Source organism: Dendrobium catenatum, unplaced genomic scaffold (assembly GCF_001605985.2).
Source record: "Dendrobium catenatum unplaced genomic scaffold, ASM160598v2 fragScaff_scaffold_1336, whole genome shotgun sequence".
NCBI classification, from domain to species: domain Eukaryota; kingdom Viridiplantae; phylum Streptophyta; class Magnoliopsida; order Asparagales; family Orchidaceae; genus Dendrobium; species Dendrobium catenatum.
The window spans coordinates 277,527-299,456 of record NW_021319798.1 but is presented as its reverse complement, the minus strand read 5'-3'; the positions used below and the strand labels follow the sequence as shown (position 1 = coordinate 299,456).

The 21,930-nt window shown below is 34.0% G+C and overlaps 1 protein-coding gene across 1 annotated transcript in view; it reads right to left on the bottom strand.

The window, feature by feature from the left end:
- Positions 1–395: 395 nt before the first annotated feature.
- The window catches only part of LOC110101648 (serine/threonine protein phosphatase 2A 55 kDa regulatory subunit B beta isoform), a 33,960-nt gene continuing 12,425 nt past the window's right edge, over positions 396–21,930 (bottom strand). The window contains exons 7-14 of the mRNA XM_020829635.2: positions 17,648–17,766; positions 7,883–8,006; positions 7,609–7,732; positions 5,200–5,268; positions 5,003–5,094; positions 4,834–4,911; positions 1,420–1,487; positions 396–1,067 (exon numbers count right to left, since the gene is read on the bottom strand). Coding sequence (XP_020685294.1) covers positions 931–1,067; positions 1,420–1,487; positions 4,834–4,911; positions 5,003–5,094; positions 5,200–5,268; positions 7,609–7,732; positions 7,883–8,006; positions 17,648–17,766 — 811 coding nt within the window. The 3' untranslated portion in view covers positions 396–930. The remainder of the gene's footprint in view (positions 1,068–1,419; positions 1,488–4,833; positions 4,912–5,002; positions 5,095–5,199; positions 5,269–7,608; positions 7,733–7,882; positions 8,007–17,647; positions 17,767–21,930) is intronic.

Genomic DNA, 21,930 nt, shown 5'->3' with positions numbered 1-21,930 from the left:
TTTTATTGAATTACAAGATAACTCTTAATATTTTACAAAATAATAAATATTTTGCAAACAATCATTGTATATAACACTGCTAAATTCTTTACCATATCAGTTATCCTTTACTCGTTAAGGAACGGCAAATTATTGCGTCTGGTGTCCGGATTCGTCCGGACATCAATCCGGTGTCGCCACGTCACCAAAATGCACCGGGACATAATGTATTTGGGTGACGTGGCGTCACCTAATTAGATGTCCGGACATCCGGTGACTGGACGCAATAATTCGCCTTCCTTAACACAAGCTAAGAAATCTGACTTCTATTTTTAAGCTGGAACCATCAGGTAACCTATTTTAAGAGTGAGCTAAAGCAGATAGAACTGAATAGATGATAAAAAAGAATACAGATGTCTTATAATTAGCAATTTAATTCAAAATTATTCAAGAAGAAGAAAGATGCACTGAAGTTTTGATTAAAGAGTTATAAAACTGAAGGTATGAATTATAATAATGATAGCCAAATTCAGAAATTTCAGAAGGTAAAATACAGCACAACCTCTTCGGGGAGGGCATCAGAGTCAGGTGAGCTTCCTGAGCAGAGCATTTGAAGAGCTAAAATCACATCTTGGGACCTAAAGGAAGAAACACAATGAAGATTTTGGTTCTTTTTTTCAATCTCTCTCACCTTGGTAAATGGAAAATGGAAAACGAATAATTAGAATGAAGCCGCCGCCGTCCAGGGAACAAGAGGCGGTTAAACTTCCGCTTGGATTCCGGCAGTCTCGTCCGGCCCCGCCGCATTATGAAACAAGTGTCAACATCTAATGATGAAACAAACCCTCGTGCAGCTCCTTGCAGCTACATGAAGAAGCAAATGACTTTGTTTCCCAACAAAAAAATTCTGACCGAATGTAATATATTGTTGTTGATCCAGATCCATCATCGCTATGCATAATACATGTACAGGCTGTTTGCAGCAGCACAGGCAATTGAATTTTCAGATGGATGCCAAGCTAGATGGAGTAGCTTTGTAGTGAAATCGTAGGAGTTTCCGTTGGCATCAACACTGGGGCTTTCGGCTCCTATCGGCACAGAAAAACTGATGTAGTGAGAGAAAATATAGCAGGGTATCCTGACAACTTTTTTAAAAAAATAAGTGTTTGGATGCCAAGAAATTCAGTGAAAGAAAATAATTAAAAAAAATAGTGAAAAGCTTAAATCAATGATTGTAAATGATTGCAAATCCATAATGAGATTTCGGTTTCGTTTGAAAAAGCTTTTTTATTGATTCTTAAAACAGCTTTTTAGTACAAAATTTTTAATTTTTATACTAAAAAATTATTTTGAGAAGCAGTAAAAAAGCCGTCCCAAACGATGCCTTCATTTGATTTCCTACGGTTTCCTTTGATGCAAACAGTGAGTGAATAGATTTACCTCTTCTAACAACGCGAGTTAGACTGCTAAGAGATCTTGCAGGCCTTGCAGGTGTTTGTACTTGCCTCCTGCATGATATTATTAAATTAGGTTAAATAAACTAACACTAAACTCTGACTGCAAAACTAACCTTTCAAAAAAAATTTCAGTATATAATCAAAATCTTCATAGTGGAGAAGAACACTCTTCTGTAATATGTCCCAAGTACCTTATTAATTCAAAAATAAAATAAAATGCTTTAAGCCTAGATGAGATACCTCCCGAGTTTCGAGAATTTGGGGAGATATTGGAGTAATATTGTTAAAAATTATTTTCAAGAAAATATGTGAAATAGTTGGACAAATTTCAGGGTAAGTAATTAAGAACAAAGAAGAGATGATAATGATTTTAGGGGAATAAATTTGAGCGTTACCACAATATTATGAAGAGGGTAATGAGAGAGATGCTAAAACAAAAAAAACTATGCCAGTATCAAATAAGCAATTCGATATTTTATGGAAGAAAAATTACTATGAAGATGATTTTTGGGCATGAACAATATTGAAAAGGCACAATTGGATACCACAAGAATTAATTTGTTGTCATTACGAAAGAAATGTGTCTCAATGACATATTGAAGTTACTAAATATTATTTTACATAACATAGTGAGTAGAGAACTAGCATTAGATGTTGGTTGTGGAAAGACCAAAGAGGCCCCGGTCACCCTATGATTACATCGAAGTCAATAAGTTCATGGATTTGGTAACTTTTGATAGCTAAGAGCAGTTGTAAATTGAAACTTAAGAAAAATAAGCAAATTTTAAAAAAGATGAGGCCTTTAGGATTAAGGGAACATACAATGAATATAGAATATGAAATTTTAGTGAATGTAAAATTGAAAGTCATAAATCAATATTGAAAGGCCAAGTGATAAGTAGATAGGTTTGTGTATTTTGGGTGTATTAATATTAAAAAAGAAAGAAATCAATAAATGCAAGTTCAGTTATAGAGTTGAAGATTTTAAGTTTAAATGGAGTGTTGTGTTAGAAATGCAAATACAACAACAACAAGCCTTTATCCCACAATGTGGGGTCGGTTACATGTATCATTTTTCTTCATTGTGTCTATTAAGAGTCAAATTCTCATCTAAATCTACTAAAGAAAGGTTATTTCTAATATTTTCTAACCAAGTCTTTTTAGGTCTAACTCTACCTTTACTAACATAAGTCAAATCTAATACATCTACTTACCTAACCGGGTCATTAGAAGGTCGTCGTGTTATGTGACCAAATCATCTAAGGCGGCTCTCTCTAATCTTATCTTCCATAGGAGTTACTCCAACCTTTCCACGTATATGCTTATTTCATATCCTGTCACTAAGCATAAAGCCACTCATCCACCTGAGCATCCTCATCTCTGCAACACTTAACTTAATATTATACTTCTCTTTTAATGACCAACATTCTGCACCTTAAAGCATCGTAGGTTTCACTACCATTTATAGAATTTCCCCTTAAGTTTGAGAGGTACTTTTCTACACAACAAGCCCGATGCATTCCTCGACTTTAACCATCCAACTTGAATTCAACTAATAATATCCCCATCTATTTCACCATCACTCTGAACAATAGATCCAAGATATTTAAAACGTGTACTCTTATTAATGACTTGATCGCCCGAAGTCACAATCCCCTCACGATATCTATTATTACTAAAATTATACTCCATATATTTAGTTTTAGATATGCTCAAACGAAAGACTTTAGACTCTAAGGTTGACCTCCATAATTCAAGTTTACCTTCAACTCATTCTCTAGTATTATCAACAAGAAGAATATCATCAGCAAAAAGCATACACCATGGTACAACCTCTTGCAAATGTCTAGTTAGAACATCCATGACTAAAGCTTAAAAGATATGGGCTTAAGGCTGATCCTTGATGTAATCCAACTGAAGTAGGAAAATACTTGGCCAAACCACCTTGTGTTTGGACACAAGTAACAACTCCTGCATACATATACTTAATATCTTGAATATAAGCATTATTAATCCCTTTCTTATGAAGAGCTCTCCATAGCACTTCTCTTGGAACTTTATCATATGATTTCTCTAAATCAATAAAAAATCATATGTAGATCCTCCTTATTCTCTCTATACTTCTCCGTTAAACCTCTCAATAAATGTATAGTTTCCATAGTAGACCTACCTGATATGAATCCAAATTGATTTTGACAAATATTAGTGTCCCACTGCAAGCTTTGCTCCAAAAATCTCTCCCATAGTTTTAAAGTATGACACATTAATTTAATTCCTCTATAAGTCACACAATCTTGTGCGTCACCTTTATTCTTAAAAATAAGAATCAACACACTCATTCTTCACTCATCTGGCATCTTTTTAATCTTCAAAATAATATCAAAAAATTTCGTACTAACTAAATAAAATGAGGCCATAGGACCCACAAGATTATTGCAGTATTTTGCTCCATAGGAGTTCAAATCCTATGGCCAAGATGTCAGCATTAACACATGCTATCAAATTTGGCAAAACAAAAATCAAAAAATGATAACGTAGATCTTTCTCTTGCCTTTTAGGTTTGTTTTTAACAGTTGAATCTAGCGCAACTAAAGAACTTTAAATAAAAAGCATAATAATTCTGGAGTGAGCAAATAACATTTGAACAAAAGCATAGTTGACACTGATGGCCAGTCATTACATCCCTCCTTCCTCCCTTCTGTTGCATTGCAGAGAACCTCATGAAGTTAATGGCATCCCTAACCAATTAATAGGAGCTGAGAAGTGCCATCAAAGATGCAGAGCGATGATCCAGATTACCTAACTACAAATGAATTATCAAGAATCCAACCTCACCCCATGGTATTAGAATATCTTCAATAGTTCCACAATCTCCTCAAGTTGCTCATTCATTTGCCTTAGAAATTCAATCCCAATCCCCTAAAGGTCGAAGAGCTTCTTTATGGCATTCCTTCCAAGAAATTGGTCTTGGAAAGCATGTCAAAATTGAGAATTTTAGCACTCTAAGCCCAAAATCTTCACCAACATAGAAAATTACTGATGTTTGAGAAAGAAGAGATAAGAGGAAAGAGCTTCAAACGAACCATCTTTTGCCAACTTGCCAAGGGATCTCTAAAAAGTTCAAGTAGAAGAGAAAAGATGGTACTTCTTAAAGGAACAATACTATGAACCTTGGGAGAGATGGCTTCTTCTTTTTTTAACAATTCTAATGCAGCTATTATCACTAACACTTAGAACAAGTTAACTAGTGAAAAAAAAAAAACAAGTTAACTAGTGATGAGTGTGTTGCAGAGTGCGTATGAGCTTTTATGCAGACAAACATATTCCCATAAAATATGAAATAGCATGTCCATACAACTAAGAAATTATACATTGATTCCCACCTAAATAGACATACCTCATAGGATTCTTGCAAGCTTCTAAAGTTGTTGCCTCAGTGCTTCCGGAAGCACAACCAAAAACACGGAAAAGATTGCTGGTTTAACACAATTAATATAAATAATCATCAAAGTGAAAACTAATAATAGTCAATAAAGTCATTATCAGAAAAATGTAAAAAAGAATACCTATATGAACCAGTAGCTAACCGAAGCCCATCTCCACTCAGGCAGCACTCAAATTTATCAAAGATCGAATCATTTTCATATAAATCACAAAGCTGCACAATATATTGAGCTAATATAAGGAACAAAAAATTTAAAAAAAAATGATTCACTATTGTGAAAACTACTGATCAGATAGCATATAATGCTAATCAAATTACCTTAGGCCTCAAATACTCGTGGACCTGGAAAGTTGCGACTGGACCGGAATCCATGTTTATGTCCCACAGCTAAAAATGTAGACAAATAAGAAAACGGCCAGAAGAAGGAAACAAAACGCGGGCAGAAAAAAATCAAGGAGACCTAAACAGCAGATAATACTTTTACTTGTGGTGACATTCCAAATGACAGCAAAATCAGCAGGCCAATGAATGAGTTCAAAATAACGCTATATGATAAGATACTTGATTAGTGATCATACAACTAGGCTAAAGTTTAACTTAAAGGACACCAAAACAATATCAATGCATATATTATGGGTAAATGCAGGACCAGGATTACCTGAAAAATAAGATATCAGGGGAAGTAAATAATAATGAGAAACTTTAATGACCTAAAAAAAAGAGGAATACATGAACAATTCGGAAGTACATCTAGCCTGCAGCATTCATCAAATTAAATACATGACCAAGTTGAGAAATGTATATCCTCTATGTGATAAACATTATAGGAAGATACGTCTTCGAAGTATAAACAGCAAAACAGATAAAGAAAAATACAGTAATACAAATATGGGGGCTGATTTTTTTATTACTTCTTCAACAATAACAAAAGATACAATTGATCTACTATTTCGAGAGGTGGATCGACTCTCCCACAAACCTAAGCTGTCGCTAGAAAACTCACACCAAACTCTAGAAAATAAACTCAACACATATACCTCTCCCAACCCTAGACAAAACTCCACCTTAAATAGCCCTCACACATACTAAACATAATTGGAAAATTCCTAAACAGTATAAACAAATTAAGAAACCTTCCTAAACAGCATAAACACAAATAGGAAATCTTCATAAACAATCAAAACCTTCATAAATAGCATAAACACAATTAGGAAACAATCATAAATAACTCCCTAAATTCCTCCTTACATAATGAATAATAGCTCCCCTAGGCTCCACAAGGGGGGCCAAAATCTCCCCCTCTGTTAACCTTGGCTTTGCCGAACCAAAGGGCTGGTTTGGCCGGGGCTAAGCTAGTCTAACAAGGATAGTCTGGGCCGGCCAAGTGGGCCCCCTTGGCATATCAGACTGTGTTTTAGGTAAAGTCTATCAAAAGATATTAGAGTTCAATTCTAACGAAAAAATCAAAATAAAATATAATGAATGGGCAAGTCAAGAAAATTACAACTTACATTCCCCGGTGAACTTAATGACCACAAAAACCAAACACAAAACTAATAACTGCATTATAAATATATAGTTTATACTCAATTCTTTAGAAGACGGCTTTCAAACAAATTGTCATTGGGTTTAATTTGCTTCCATTAAAAGAAAAACGGGGAACCAAAAAATGAATGATGGAGATAGGGTAGTTGCAACATTCCTTATTATTTTGAATTAATGAAACTCTCTAGTATTAATGCATAGTATTTTTGAGAATAAGATCATGTATGAAAACTAAAAATACTTACCACCATTGCCTGTGGCAAGCTGTGATATTTGAGAGCAGTCAGAGGGCGCGAGGAACAAATTTGACTTCAGTGGTTTGCCATGATAATTAAAGAGAGTTTAATTATAACAGAGAAATCAATAATGGAAGTTGAGGCAAGAAAGAGAAAGGATTCAATGTACTTTAAGAGATTTTCTAAGAGGGTTGTTTTAAGAATGAGATTACAAAGAAGAAATAATAAGAGTCATTAGAAATGCAGGTTAGGAACGAATATAAGAACCAAAGGGGAGCATGATTACTGATGAAGCTAGAGGTGAAGTGGCAACTAAAGGGGAGCAAGGTTACCAACATGGGTTGAAAATGGGGTTAATAATCATAATTAATAGGTTATTTTTATGACATGTAATTTACAATTTAAATAACTAGATTTCAAGTGCGCATTTTACACCCTTTTAACAAACTTGGATCCGCACGTGTGAAGCAACTTGTTAGGAGTAGTTAAATGTAACCTTACCCCATATACTATAAATGCAATATGGCAGCCGCAGGCTTTAGGCTGCCCACTCAAACTTATAAGTATAGTAAGGATACCTTTGCATCAATCTCACCAATCTAACACAAATTAAATTATTACCAAATTAACAAAACTCACTCATAACAGCATTAGTTTATCATTGCAAGAAAAAAAAATATTGACAATTAAAAGCTTGATATATCCCTATTATAACATTAAAACCATCTCAAAACAATTCCGGTAATCAGTTTCATTTGTCAACCTGCTTTTCCACACCAAAAAAAAAAACAATTCGGAAAACTTGACAGAAAAGACTCATATATCACTGACAGATCATTGAATAGGTGGAACCTCCAAGGGCTACATAGAATAAAGAAGTATTCTTACACTACTTTAATAAACAAAACAGAAAATATCGATTTAAATTGGATGGATAGAAAATAACCTTAAGGGTCATGTAATCACGGCTCAGAATATGTCGTCCATATTTTGAAAATTTAATATCAGAAATTGAAGCAATGATCTCGGTGAAAAAGGACCTTGACCCAGGTGTCTCACGCTCCTCAAACCTGTTATTGCATCATTACACCGGAAACAAATAAACAATATGGCATTGTATAAGAGGGCATGTATCAGTTGGAACTTTCATTTCCCAACCAGTGCACACGGAACCAAAAAACATATAACAGTAAAAATACATATAAAATATGGCCACTTACAACTTGGAGTGATTATCACATAAAGCTGATTGCCTCAAATCAATAAGCCTTATCGAGCCCTTAGAGCTACTATATGCTAGCGTGTTACATTGCATAGGATGAAACTCAGCTGATGTTATAACCTCTGCGAAGCATAAAATAATGAATCAAATCAAAATAGAACTTATGGGCCATACCATAACTCAGGCTTGAAAAAAAAAAAAGATAAAAAATATATCAAGTTCCATCAAAATTAAAAAATTAAAAAAATAAAAAACAATTGAAGAGATTGAGTGCATTGATTGAAATTTATCTCGTGCAAAGGGTTGCCAACTTAACATTAAAGTGGAGTATGTATCAAAATAGAGAACAATCAATGAAGATTGTGAGGTCAACGTAGACTCAAAACATGGAGTGCAAGGTCGCAAGGTTGTGGGGATGGCTTAGCGATGATATGATCGTGAGCGAGGATGAATTAGGAGTTTGCCCAATTTGGACGGATTCCAAATTCATGGACGGATTCCAAATTCATCAAAAATAAGCCTTTGTTGAGGCATTTTAAATTTCCTAGATAATACTTCAAATTTTTTTACTTCATACCAAACACCTGAAAATTCAAAACCTATCTACTCCAAATGCAGTACACACATATTACTTCAAAACTAACAAGTTCTTAATGTATTTGAAATCCATCTCAACAATAAATAAAAAAATCAATACATTTGATTTGAATCCAAAGGAACAATTATTATGTTTCTAGGAAGCATTCTAATTGCTCTGTAGTTTTAAGATAAATGTATTTTAAAAACATCAAATCCTAATAAAGTTTATTTCTCCATTGCCAATATGTAGAAGACCTGAAATGCCCCCATTTGATTTGTTTCTCCTTGCCCCTCAAGAAATTTTCTTACATTGCTTTATTATCTTCTCTTCCTTGACTCACTGCAACCTCCTCCCATAATATAATCTCCCAAACCCCATCAACAATAGAGGCTTGCTGAATAGAAGAACCCTCTTCAATCATAAAGTTATTGGGTTTAGCTAACCCCAAAAAAGGTTTTCAATCATTTCCACCATATTTGAGTAGTAGAGAGTTTTTTTTTTCCACTTAGGATGGGTATTGTCAAGGTGTAGACAAGTATCAAACTCAAAACCTTAGCAATAACTTCCAAAACTCTTACCAATTGGATTAACCAGCGCACACTAAGTCTTGAGTGAGGTGAAACAACCTAATTTATAGTAGATTGCTTTGACTTTGTAAATTGTTTACCTGCCAATAGCAAATAGGGCATGTGGATAGGCATATAAATGAGAGGAGAGTCACAATTGTCAAAGGATGGTCACCTCTTCCACAATCAATGCTTTCTCCACCTACCAAACCTCCATCATAGCATTGCGCCTATGGGAACAAAGAGCCAAAGTGGAGGTTGTTTCTGGTAAGAGTGTTGTATAAAATATTTGTGGGCTCTAAAAACTCGTGCCCCTGCTTTGTTAACAGACTTTTCCTATAGATCAAATTTTCATTTTTCAGAAGGTAGATTGGATTGCAAATAAAATATTATTTAGAGATTTCACTCATATTTTATGAAGACTTTACCCTCCCTACATCTCCCCCACATAAGAGGCATCAACAGGGGTTTGAGCCTACCCAACACATCAAAAAAGACGTGTATAATTGATGTTCTAAAATATCATAGTCGGGGAATCTTCAATCCAGAAATGCTAAAAAATGTGTATATTAGTCTTTGTGTACATATTTAAAAATTGAGATATTTCCCCGCCATATTTAAAATACTTATAAGCTTACCACACCTAGAAGAATGTTAAATCCAAAACTATTTATAAGAAAATAGGTAGAACTCTTACAAAGAACCCAACTAAGCCCTTCATAGAAAAGAATGGGTTGAACCTAGGGAGACCACAAACATAAAGAGTAGATAGCAAAAGGGGGGAGGTGATAAAGAGATAGACTAAGCGCCTAACATTACATTCATGCTTAAGCAAAACATTTGATTCAGTATTTGTAGGTCAGAGTCAAGGCAGTGCTACAAGATGAGCTGCAATGGACTCAGCTCACTACAAGAGCATACACATTTATAAGTTGTTGTTAGTTGTGTGAAGGTCCCGTAGTCATATCCCTATTATGCCTTCCTAAGACAAGTATTGCTTGGAGAAAGAGAATGACAAGTTCATTGGGTGAGTGCCTCATGCGAGTATTGCTAGTTGATTGTATGGTGAATGAGAAAAAATTTTGAATGTCAATTGGCCAAGTTCGGCAACTAAAAACCTTGGATTGATTCATGCATGAAAAAGTTTTTCTAAGTTGACTTGCCACTTAGTGGCTATGGACAACTCTTAATAGGAAACTTGCAAATCTAGCTTGGTTTAAGCCAGTTCAACATTCTGAGCTCCCCAGATTCGGCTCAAGTTTATTTTCTAACTTGGTGCAGCTTACCAAGAGAATATCAGAGTATAATGGAAATAATATTTAGAATGAAAACTTTATAACGAGGGATTAACAAAATTTGTTGGGTTGGTAATGATTTTCCTATTAATTCAAGGTTACCATGAGAGATTGACACATTATGACATTGCTAGTTGATGTACACTCCTTATGGCTCCCTTCGATGCAATGGCAAAGTTATAGTAAATACACTAGGGGCTCTTGCTTCCACTAGACCGGCCAATAATATATTAAATTTTAGTTTTTATAATTAATTTCACAGCCTAAAAGAGCTATTTATAGGGTCAATATCATCAACTCACAGCTAATCCTCAATTCACGAATAGGGCTTCCAGCATTTACCATGGTGCACGAGCTATGAGTCCAATGATGGCAGCTTAGTGATCTCCCTTGCTTTCTTTCTTCCAATAATATATTGAAAAGGTGAGTACCTCTCTCTAACCTGCCTTAAACTCTTTGCTACCAATGTTTGGGCCAACCCCACCTCTAAATCACATAGGTTAATCCGTGTTTTTGTTCTCTTCAATCTTCTTACCAATTATTTGGCTTTAAGAGCATTAAACTCATTAGATATTATAAGTACAACTTTAGATCATTTTAAAATTCAATTTATGATGAATTCAAAAATAAACTAGATATTTAGAAGTATTTTGTGTTACAGATTGGTAGACCAACAACTTGATTTAGATTGACTATAAAGATTAGTTTATCTTTTGACTCATTTTGACTTTATATAATATTTCACTCTAATATGCTATGCCCAATCTTAATATGTTACTCCAAATCACCTATGAAAATAAATTTAATCAATATATTTTAATTTTTCCCCTATTTTAAATTTCACTAATTACAAATATTTCAAAATAGCTATAAATAATGATTACTTTATACAATTATGAAGGCAACAATATCCCTTAATTTCTAAGGGGGTTAAACCTTTTAGAATTTATACAATCAACCATGTTTACACCCAATTTGAATTCCTAGTAACTCTAATTCAATGTAGACTTATAATTATCATAGTTAAAAGTAAGTTTCTTATAAATATTCTCATGCAAATCATACATATAATTAATGAATGAAGCAATATGATGTGATGGGCATAACGATAATGCAAAAAAAAAAACTACCATTCCATATGAATACTAAGAAAGATACTATAACAAATCCCTAAAAGGGAAAATGATGAAAAAACATTAAAATTGATATTATTAACTTACCTCAAGTTTTTTTCATAAGAATCAAATTACATGAATATGGCACATCTATCGTATGAAAGAGCAATATCCTCATAGAAAATTAGCTCAATTAGTTTAAAGACTAATCATGATAAATATGATACCTTTGGATTTGATCGAATTGATGGAACTTGAAATTTCAAGTTTTCTTAAAGAAAATCTTCACCATTGAAATGTTGATGTAATTTAACTTTCCCCAAAAAAAAAATTTATAAATATATAAATCATGAATTAGGGAATCAAAAATCAATATCAATTTGATTATCCATCATAATAGTACTTTTCATATATAATTCATCACGAGTAAAATTATTAAATTGCTCAATTAAGCATCAATCACAATAAACACGATTTGTTCAATTTCATATTTAGGAATAGCTTCAATTTCTATTAGAAGTTTCAAGCTCATGACCGCATTCTAATGTAAGTGCAAACTCAAATTCAATAAAATCATATTGTATTTATAAATCTTCTTTAGCAAATATTGCAGAAAAAAAAATTGATGAACTATAGTTTCATCAATAAGATTAAATTTTACCATACACAATTCTTGTGTTGTAACATGTTTAGCAAGCTTTTAGATGAGATGATAATAATTTAGTTTTAAAATAACAATCATGGTAGACTCCTAATATGTGTATTATTTATCAATATATAAAACTCAATATAAATTCTCGTGTAGTATTGTTTATGAATTTTAGCATATTTTATCCTAAAACATTTAATGAAATAAATAATGATAATTTAATAATCTAGACAAACAATATTTTGCTATAAAACCTTTAAATCCTGCATAAAGCTTCAAACATGCTATGGTCACCTTAATGAAATTTCTTAAATTGATTATGCACCAATATTCACTAAATGATAAATATTATTATTTAAGTTTATATTTTACATCAGCTCATATAGATTTTATTTTAATTGAAATACATCACAGAATTAATTAAATTAATTAAGCATGCCCAATTAATTTTGTTTAATAAAATTTTGCTCCTTGCAAATTAGACAATCTTTAAGGAAAAAACTTCCATGTTATATATCAATTTTGAAATTTTCCTAACATCATACCTCCCATCAAATATAAGAACCTCATAATAGTTAAACTTGAATTTGTAAAGAACAATGATACATAATGTATCATTGTGCTTTAGTCATGGATGGATGTTCTCACTAGACATTTGCAAGAGGATGTACCTTGGTGTATGCTTTTTACTGATGATATTCTTCTTGTTGATAAGACTAGAGAGGGAGTTGAAGGTAAACTTGAATTATGGAGGTCAAACTTAGAGTCTAAAGGTTTTCGCTTGAGTAGATCTAAAACGGAATATATGGAGTGTAATTTTAGTAGTAATAGACCTAGTGAGGTGATTGTGACTTTGGGCGATCAAGTCATTAATAAGAGTACACGTTTTAGATATCTTGGATCTATTGTTCAGAGTGATGATGAAATAGATGGGGATATTATCAACAGAATTCAAGTGGAGGAATGCATCGAGCTTGTTGTGTGATAAAAAAGTATCCCTCAAACTTAAGAGAAAATTCTATAAGATGGTGGTGAGGCCTGCAATGCTTTATGGTGCCGAATGTTGGCCATTAAAAGAGAAGCATAATACTAAGTTAAGTGTGGCAGAGATGAGGATGCTCAGGTGGGTGAGTGGCTTTACCCTTAGAGATAGGATATGAAATGATCATATACGTGAAATGGTTGGAGTAGCTCCAGTAGAAGATAAGATTAGAGAGAGTCGCCTTAGATGGTTTGGTCACATAAAACGGCGGCCTTCCGATGACCCGGTTAGGAGAGTAGATGTATTAGATTTGACTTATGTTAAGAAAGGTAGAGGCAGACCTAACAAGACTTGGTTAGAAAATATTAGGATTGACCTTTCTTTATTAGATTTAAACGAGAATTTGACTTTTAATAGGACACAATGGAGGAAAAGGATTCATGTAGCCGACCCCATGTAGTGGGATAAAGGCTTGATGTTGTTGTTGTAATGATACAGAATGTATTAGAGTCTACGGTTTACAATGCAATTTTACGATGAAATGTACACAAGATCAAAATCCTAGCAAATAATCAATCACGACAATAACAAAAAAAAAAGATTATACCAAATTTGTAAATAATCAATCAAATAAAAAATAATAAAATTAGATAATTAAAAATAAAGCAAAGGAAAAAAATCACCAAAACAACAAGGAGAAATTTCAAGCATAATCATAAATATTGATTATTTATAGAACTAACACACCCTTATCTCCATTCTTACACCAAATTCTCAATAATTAAATCGTCAAATGGACAAATTGGAGTTGCTAGATCCTGTTTTTTTTTAAGTGTACAAGATTTCTTAATAGTGTAGATTTCCATAGCACGCGCTAGATTATACTAGATTTGTAAATAATAATCAACCATGCATGAAACTAAAAGCAAAGAAAAAATCACCAAAATAACAAGACGCAATTTCATACGTACTCTAAAATCTTGACCATTTATAAAGTTAGCACCGTTGTATCTCCATTCTTCCGTCCAAGTCCCAATGATTTGATTACGACATGCACAAATTGATGGATTTGCTAGATCTTTTTTTTTTTGAAGTGTTAGATTTGTACATAGTGTAAATTTACATAGCACATGCATAAATCTCTTAAATAACAATTTAAACCTCCCGTCGTCGAAAGGAGATGGTTTTCCTCAAAATTTCAAAGAGCTATCAAGAAATGAATCATGCAACGAATTTGTTCCATCATAATAGAAAACAAATAGAATTATTTTTATGTGGCTAAAATATCTTATGTACAATAAAAAGGTTTCATTTAATTTACAACAGACATAGTCAATAGTCCCCTTACAAAAGGATGAGAACAACAGTCTTCCTGCAACAAAAAAATCCAAAAGTTGCAAATCTCATAAGACTTGTACAAGGAAACCACTCATTTTGTGAAAAACCCATAATTAGAAATCACATATAGGATTGCAGTCGCATTTAGTAGTATCTCACATGTAAAAGACCTACGATACTTATGTTACAAATGATTGAAGCAATGCAAAGACTCGGGTGAGGCATAGATAAGGTGTTGATGAAGCAAAAGTTTTGAAATGAATTAAGATTGCAATCAATCCACCAAACCATATTCACCTGAAATAAGGTAATAGAACCTAGTCAAGAAAAGGAATTGCTTGAGTACCACTGAAAACCATAGCGAAGGAGCTCTGCATCACATGGTTTAATTGATTTTATTTAAATTGCGTATTTTATTTCTTTATCATTGACCCAAAAATTATATCCTAGCCCTAGAAACCATAATACAGCATTAAACTCTGCTATCAAATCAAATTCAAAATATCTTAGGATCAAGGGTTTCCTAATACAATTTTATAAAAAGATACACCAAATCACGCGCACACATTCAAAATCAAGTTCACAAACCCTTAATTTAGATTACTACTCATTCCTCTACATGAAAATAGAAATATGAATAATCAAATGCATGAGTATATGCTATAAAGGAGAATCAATAATAATAGAGATCAAACCAAGGGAGATCAGAAGTTCGACGAGTGCGGCATCAATAAGGTGTTTAAAGAAGATCTGATGTAAACAAATTAAAGCAAAGTACAAAAGAGAATAACAAAGAGAATCAAATCTTACTTTTATAAATTTAAGACGTTACTTAGAGAACAAAATAGGTTAGAGAAAACAACTATCTTCAGAAAAGGAAAGAAGCAACTTCCAACGACCAAAACAAAAGAAAACAAATAAAGAAACAATATTTAAAAAAAAAAAAAAAAACTATCCTCAGAACATCCTACAAGAGGACTCCTCACATGCACCGATTGTAGGAATATATTTTAAAATAAGGTTTAGATATGCAAACCAAGGGTCCACCACAGCAAAAGGGATCCAAAGTCCTTTCAAACCTTTCCAGCAAATGCCACCAATTCAGCCCACGACTTCACCAAAACAGCCAACAACTTCACCAAAAACAGCCAACAAAAACAGCCAACAACTTATCCAAAAACAGCCAACAAAAACAGCCAACAACTTCACCAACGGAACTAGAAGAAAGATACAGGTGGAGTGGAACTTGCGTAGAGAAGAAAGGGGTTAGAAGCCGAGACGAAAAAGGAGAAGCTCGCAAGCTTTCCTAGGAGAGAAGGAGAATGGAAAAAGCTCTCAAGCTCTTCCAAAGAAAACCCTCAGGTTTTTAAGCACTTAGCTCTCAAATATTCACCAACCATTCCTTCTCAAAATATCTCATATATATAGGCCATAGAGGGGAACTAAACAGCCCAAACAGCCATAAATATCCAGCACAGGACTCAGGGCAGACTTTCGGTTTCCAGCATAGGAAAACCAACAGCAGCAAGCCAATTAAAAGCCACGGTAATAGCAACAGAGAAGTTAAATATTATTCTTATTATAAATTATATTTACATTTGTATTATATATTTTCTAAATTTTGTAAGTATATTTAATGCTAATATATTTATATTTATAATATACATATATTTATATTCATATTAATGATTAACCAAGCTTTTTATTACACTTGATATCTCTTTAATCGAGCTTGTTCAAGAGTCTTAATTGAGGTAATTATATATTCAATATTAAAATTTTCATTTATTATAAAATTTAAATTATAATTAAATAATTCTAATATTTATTACGTCATCCGGTTAAACCCCGATTCAACCCGGTTGAACCATTGCACCTTGAACTACTCCTGGTTCTATACTCGGTTCGGTTTTCACAATCTTGGTTATAACATTTATATCATATAAATGTTTCATGTTGGTGTAGTTGACTACCAATGTCATAAATAGGGGTGTCAATTTTGAGTCACGGGTCGAACCCGAAACTGACCCAACACTATTCGGGTCAACCCGAACCCAACCCGTTTCAACAAACAGGTCGGTTTTTCGGACCGAACCCGACCCGCTTCGGATCTGGGTCAACCCGACACGACCTAAATGACCCGGGACGAACCAAAAAGTGCTAGTTGTCAGGTCAAAATGGGTCAATCTCTAATATTCGGGTCAAAACGGGTTTTCGGTTCAAAACGGGTCAATTTCGAGTTTCTGGGTCAACCCGAACCCGACCCAATTTTTGAAACGGGTCGATTTGCTAAACCCAAACCTAACCCGTTTCGGGTCTGGGTTGACCTTATCCCGGAATTTTCGGGTCACGTTCGAGTCAAGTTTTCGGGTTGTGTCAAATATTAACACCCCTAGCCATAAATATATCAATGGTTTTTGCTGCCCCATGCCTTCAATGTCTTAAGATGGGGAACTATACCAAGTTTTCCATGCAAGCCATTGTTACATGATAGAGCAAATCCATCTCACTTCATTGATTGGACACCTCGATGGGAGCAACATTGTCAGCAATTGATCATGTTCTGGGATGAGTATTAATTAAACCTTTTAGTGACAATTTATTCAAATTTTAGTCTTGAGGACTCATTTCCCTCATTTTGAATAGTATATGTAATCATTTCACTTTCCTGAACGAATTTGTATTTCAGTTCGCTTATCGTCATTAGTATACCATTACATTATGTGAATTATTTTCTTGTAATAAGAAACTGCATGACTTGATCTTAAATTTTGGCTTATGCCATGTCTGTGGAGTTTAAAAATCTCTTTATCATGTCTAGTTGCTGGGGTGTACCACCTTGACCTTAGCTTTTGGTTTATGCCATGTGTATAAAGGTTAAGTCCCTTCATCAAGTTCAAAATGTCAGGGAACTGCCTTACGGACCCAAAAGTTGTGACCAGGCTTCTAGTCAAGATAAGCACCATACAATGAAACAAAACACACCGTAATATAAACATAAAGGGAGTAATGCTATGTGCTGCATTTGTATCCATAAAAACGCTGAAAAAAAAAAAAAAAAAAAAAAAAACATAACTGGGAGATCAGAACAAGAGTGTGGATTTATGCATGTGAAAGCACACATTTCTGCATCATAGATTGATCATGTTCTTGAAAGAAAGCTAATCAAAAGGTAAAAGAAAAAAAAAAGTGAACTTCTTAAATTATAGTGATCATTCGTGAAAATGAAGACTAGTACCAGTTAGATCCTCCATATTTGCAGGCTTGACATCAACAATATTAAAACTCTGGTTACTAATTTCCAGATTCCAAAGATTTATGCGCAAATCATCAGCTGAAATGAATGTCTCGCCATCACTAGAAGCATGGCAAACAAAACAATAATGAGAATGCGATATTATAAGAAACGCAACAGTCAAATAAATGGGTAAAGCATATCTAAAGAATATAAAGCGTGCAGCCATGCATGTACATAGAAGGTCATGCATTACCAAAAGCATGACCCAGAAATCTTTTTTATTAGGTGCACCATAAAAATTGTAAGTATTGTAGGGTAGATTAAAAGCAGGGGAAAATTCATCACATCATCATAAATCAAATTATCACATGTACTAATATCCAGTAATAATAATGATTAAAAACTGAAAACAGCTACATATAAGTAAATCAAATACACACAACATATCAACGTGAATACAAGCAATGCAATAACAAAACTGCTGAAACTGGAGAAAAACGCAATTGAGTAAACAAAATTCAAGAAGGTAGGCCAAGATAATAGAAAACTAAATCAGCACTAATCAATAAATCAGATGACCACCCACCCCTGAAACACCAAAATATTAAGGAAAAAGAAAGGAAACGGATGAAAGAAAATAATAAAAGCTGCACCCAGGAAAAAACAGTTTGAAAAGAGGGAAACAATCAAAATTTTGAATGGCTTATGCATTCTGCAAAGAGTGAGCTAAATGCGCTGATAAACAATAAAATCAAGCATTATTCATCTCAACAGAATGCTGTTACAGCTTTAATGATGGTAAAAAATTTATTGTTAAAATTACCAATAATAGTGAAATTACTAGGCTACATCCACTCCCATAGTCACTCCAATGGAAACCAGAAGAATGAAGCAGCTGATAATCAGCCATTGAGCACATGCTTCTTATTTCTTTTAACATGTTGGCTGTGCAAGTCGATGCAAAATACTAGAAATTATGAGATGCCAAGGGCTCAACATCAACTAGAACATAAAAATTGAAAAGAACTTTGCTTATGATGAAGCATTCAAATGGCATGTCCCTGTAAGTTGGTTTAAGGGTTACTATCTAACAAAAATACTTGAGGCCTGATGGATCAAGCAAGCTATATTAAAAAGCCTGCCAGGAGTTGTGCAGATAGGAACCATTTTTATATAAAAATGTGCCCCTGCTTAGTCATTTCCAATCCAACCAGCAAGTACAAATAGGTTCAAGCTTAATGAAAAATAGGTCAATCTGCATTTCAGCATAAAGCTTCCAAGTTTGCCTATAGATAGTTTAAATTATGAATATCTTAAAACTGTGTTTTCCCATTGCGAGGTGCTCTTTTAACCCCAAAACTTGGAATTTATCCATTATGTTGAACGGAAGAATTTTAAATGTGACTTGCTTGGGAATGGGAATATTGACAGGGGTTCTTTTGTTAAGGGGATAGTGATGTTAATGGCAGCTGTTGGTCATCAGTGCTCAAAAACTGCTCACGCAAAATCAGAGTCAATTAATTTTGTTTAATTAGTTGGGTGACTTATTGAGTCAATAAGAACCTTAATTATCACAAGTAAGCATAATCTTGCCTATTTAAGTCAACCTAATCGACCTAATTAAGAACTTAAACACAAAAGCCAAGTAGGTTTTGTTTGATATGGATGACTGATTTTGCTGGATTTTTTTAAGATAATCATAAAAGATTTAAAATAAAGAAGCTATGAATTGATGTGCCTATAAAGTTAAATCGGACCCAAATCATACTGGTTAACTTGTTGAAGCCATTATTATGACAGCAGTTGGCAATACATTCAGCTCAATCACTGTTTCGTTTAATTAAAAAGCAGCTCAATTATTTATTAGCCATTTAATGGGTTGGCAAAAGAGCTTAAAAAGAAGATGAAAGCCACATGTCTTGTCACTAGAAAGACACATTTCCATATCCCCTTCCTCTTATAGTTCTTGTTTTCATTTTCTAATGGTTGGTCGCCGAAGTCCTTGTTTTGAATTACATGTCCCTACATCATCTCCAATGTTCTTACATGATGGGGCAACACAATGCATGAATACAAATAATCTAGTGATAAATAATGAAAACTAAAGAGAACGTTGCTATGCTTCTTCCAGTCTATCTTCTACTTTCATGTCAAACGTAAAACGCAAGATGCATTCTGCTTGAGATTTCAATCTAATTCAGCACAAAAGGAAACAATCCCCACTGCAGCGATGAAGCTTGTATGCAAGCCCGCCGTGCAGATCCCTTTAGGTCATGCTTCCCATGATCCAGCTCTCCCGCTCATGATCTCTTGGCCCCAATCCCCTTCACCGACACAAACCTAATACACTCACACTCTCAACCTTGCTCACCCACTTGCTCTCTACACCACAACACCCAGCCCTCATTCGACTTGGCCATGGAAATGTCTCTCTATTGTGTTCTATCTCTCCTCATGAATCACCTTCAACCCTCCACATCTGCTCCCTCTGCGGCATGAACTCTAATTAATCCCAACTTTCAACCACAAACGTCACTTATGCCTCTAACATTGTTCGCTCTCCTCTTACCAATTGCTTGAGTTCCAACTGTGAACCCATCCTCACGTTCTTAGGGTCCATCTCTCTGAGAACCCACTCCTTAAGCAAAATAGATATAATACAAGTATAACCTAGCAAATGCCATTTGTCATTTTCCCATCTCAATTGTACAAATCAGGGCCACACCCCAATATGATAGTTGTTTGTGATGTAGAACGAAAAAGGCAGGGTTTGCTACTTTGGAAGATTTCAGCCAGCCGAATGTTCAAATCCCAATTCTTCCCAGATAGGATCAATGAAATCTGGAATTCACTGGGTGATGCTCTTGAACAATAGATGGCAAGGAAGAAGTTCTCTTATGCAATCCTATAGGGAGAAGAGCCCAACTCAAAACCTAAAATAAGTTTCAGGTTTTGGTGTGTAGACGGGAGGACGTTGGGGGAGAAAAAAATCAAAGAAAAGGGGAATGGGGGAGTTCGGCCAGCAGAAATCAGAGGGATTAAGGCTGTTAAGCTGAGAAGAAAATTCCCATCCACGTCAAATTCTGGCAGCAATTTGGGGTGCAGAAAACTTATGAAACGGCTCAGTTTCTGGAAGGAATTTTGGGGAAATAAAACAAGCAAAACAATTAAGGAGGAGGCGGTGAGATGTTATTCAGCTATTTTGTTTTCCTAGCTAGTTTTTGCATTTCAAAACTAAAAAATGTTATGCATTAATGTCAAACTCAATCTAGATACTCACTCAACAAAGAATTGAAGTAAATATTATGAAGGAATCTGTAATGATGCTCACAAATTTCAACCATTAACACGCTAAAAAGTATAATCTGAATCCTGTCACTTTAGAAGCAAGTAATGGCTATCAAAGAGCCATAATTCGTAGGCATTAGATATAACTCATGTGTCCTACCATCTTTTGACATATCCAAAAGGTTATAAAACATGCAAATTTTCTGCCTCTTCTCACAATTAGTCATAAAATGTGCAATCTAATAATGTCAATCTTCTGATCATAAAATACTACATTTTCTTTTTTCCTTGGCCAAGCAAGAAAAAAAAAGATGAAGTATTTAAGTTAAGCCCTACAAAGCCCGCTATCATTTAAAAAAAAAATCAGATTCTTGAAAAGTGTTGCTTCTGCCATGAAGTTTCCAAGCATACAAACAATCAGATGCATATACATGAGAAAATAAAGCAAAAAAATAATTATTATATAAGGAATGACAAAAACTAATTTACTGACATACGCAATGAAAAATATGATGATGGAAACAACAATATATATATCAAATGATGTGCATCTTAATGATATATATATATATATATAATCGAACAACAACATTCTCTAAGCATTACATATTGCATGTCATATATGTACTTTCACGCATGATCATAAATGATATTCGCAAGCTTTCAAAAATCGTGCAACTAGCATTTTTGTCAACAGTGTTACAACAATACCTATCAATCCTTCCATATTTACCACCATGTTAATATTTATGCTAAGGCACAATTTATAACTCACAATGCTGGTTTGGTTAATTAGGCAGATTGGCCAAATATTTAAGTTGGAATTTACTATCTCCAATTGATCCAAAGACGCTAGTGAATTGGAAGTTACTATCTCCAATTGATCATAAGACCCTAGTGAATCATTGTCTTAATATGAAAGTTAAAATATGCACTACATTGAAAATCAAAGTTAAACCAACTTGAGTAATTGTATGCATTGAGATGACGGAATA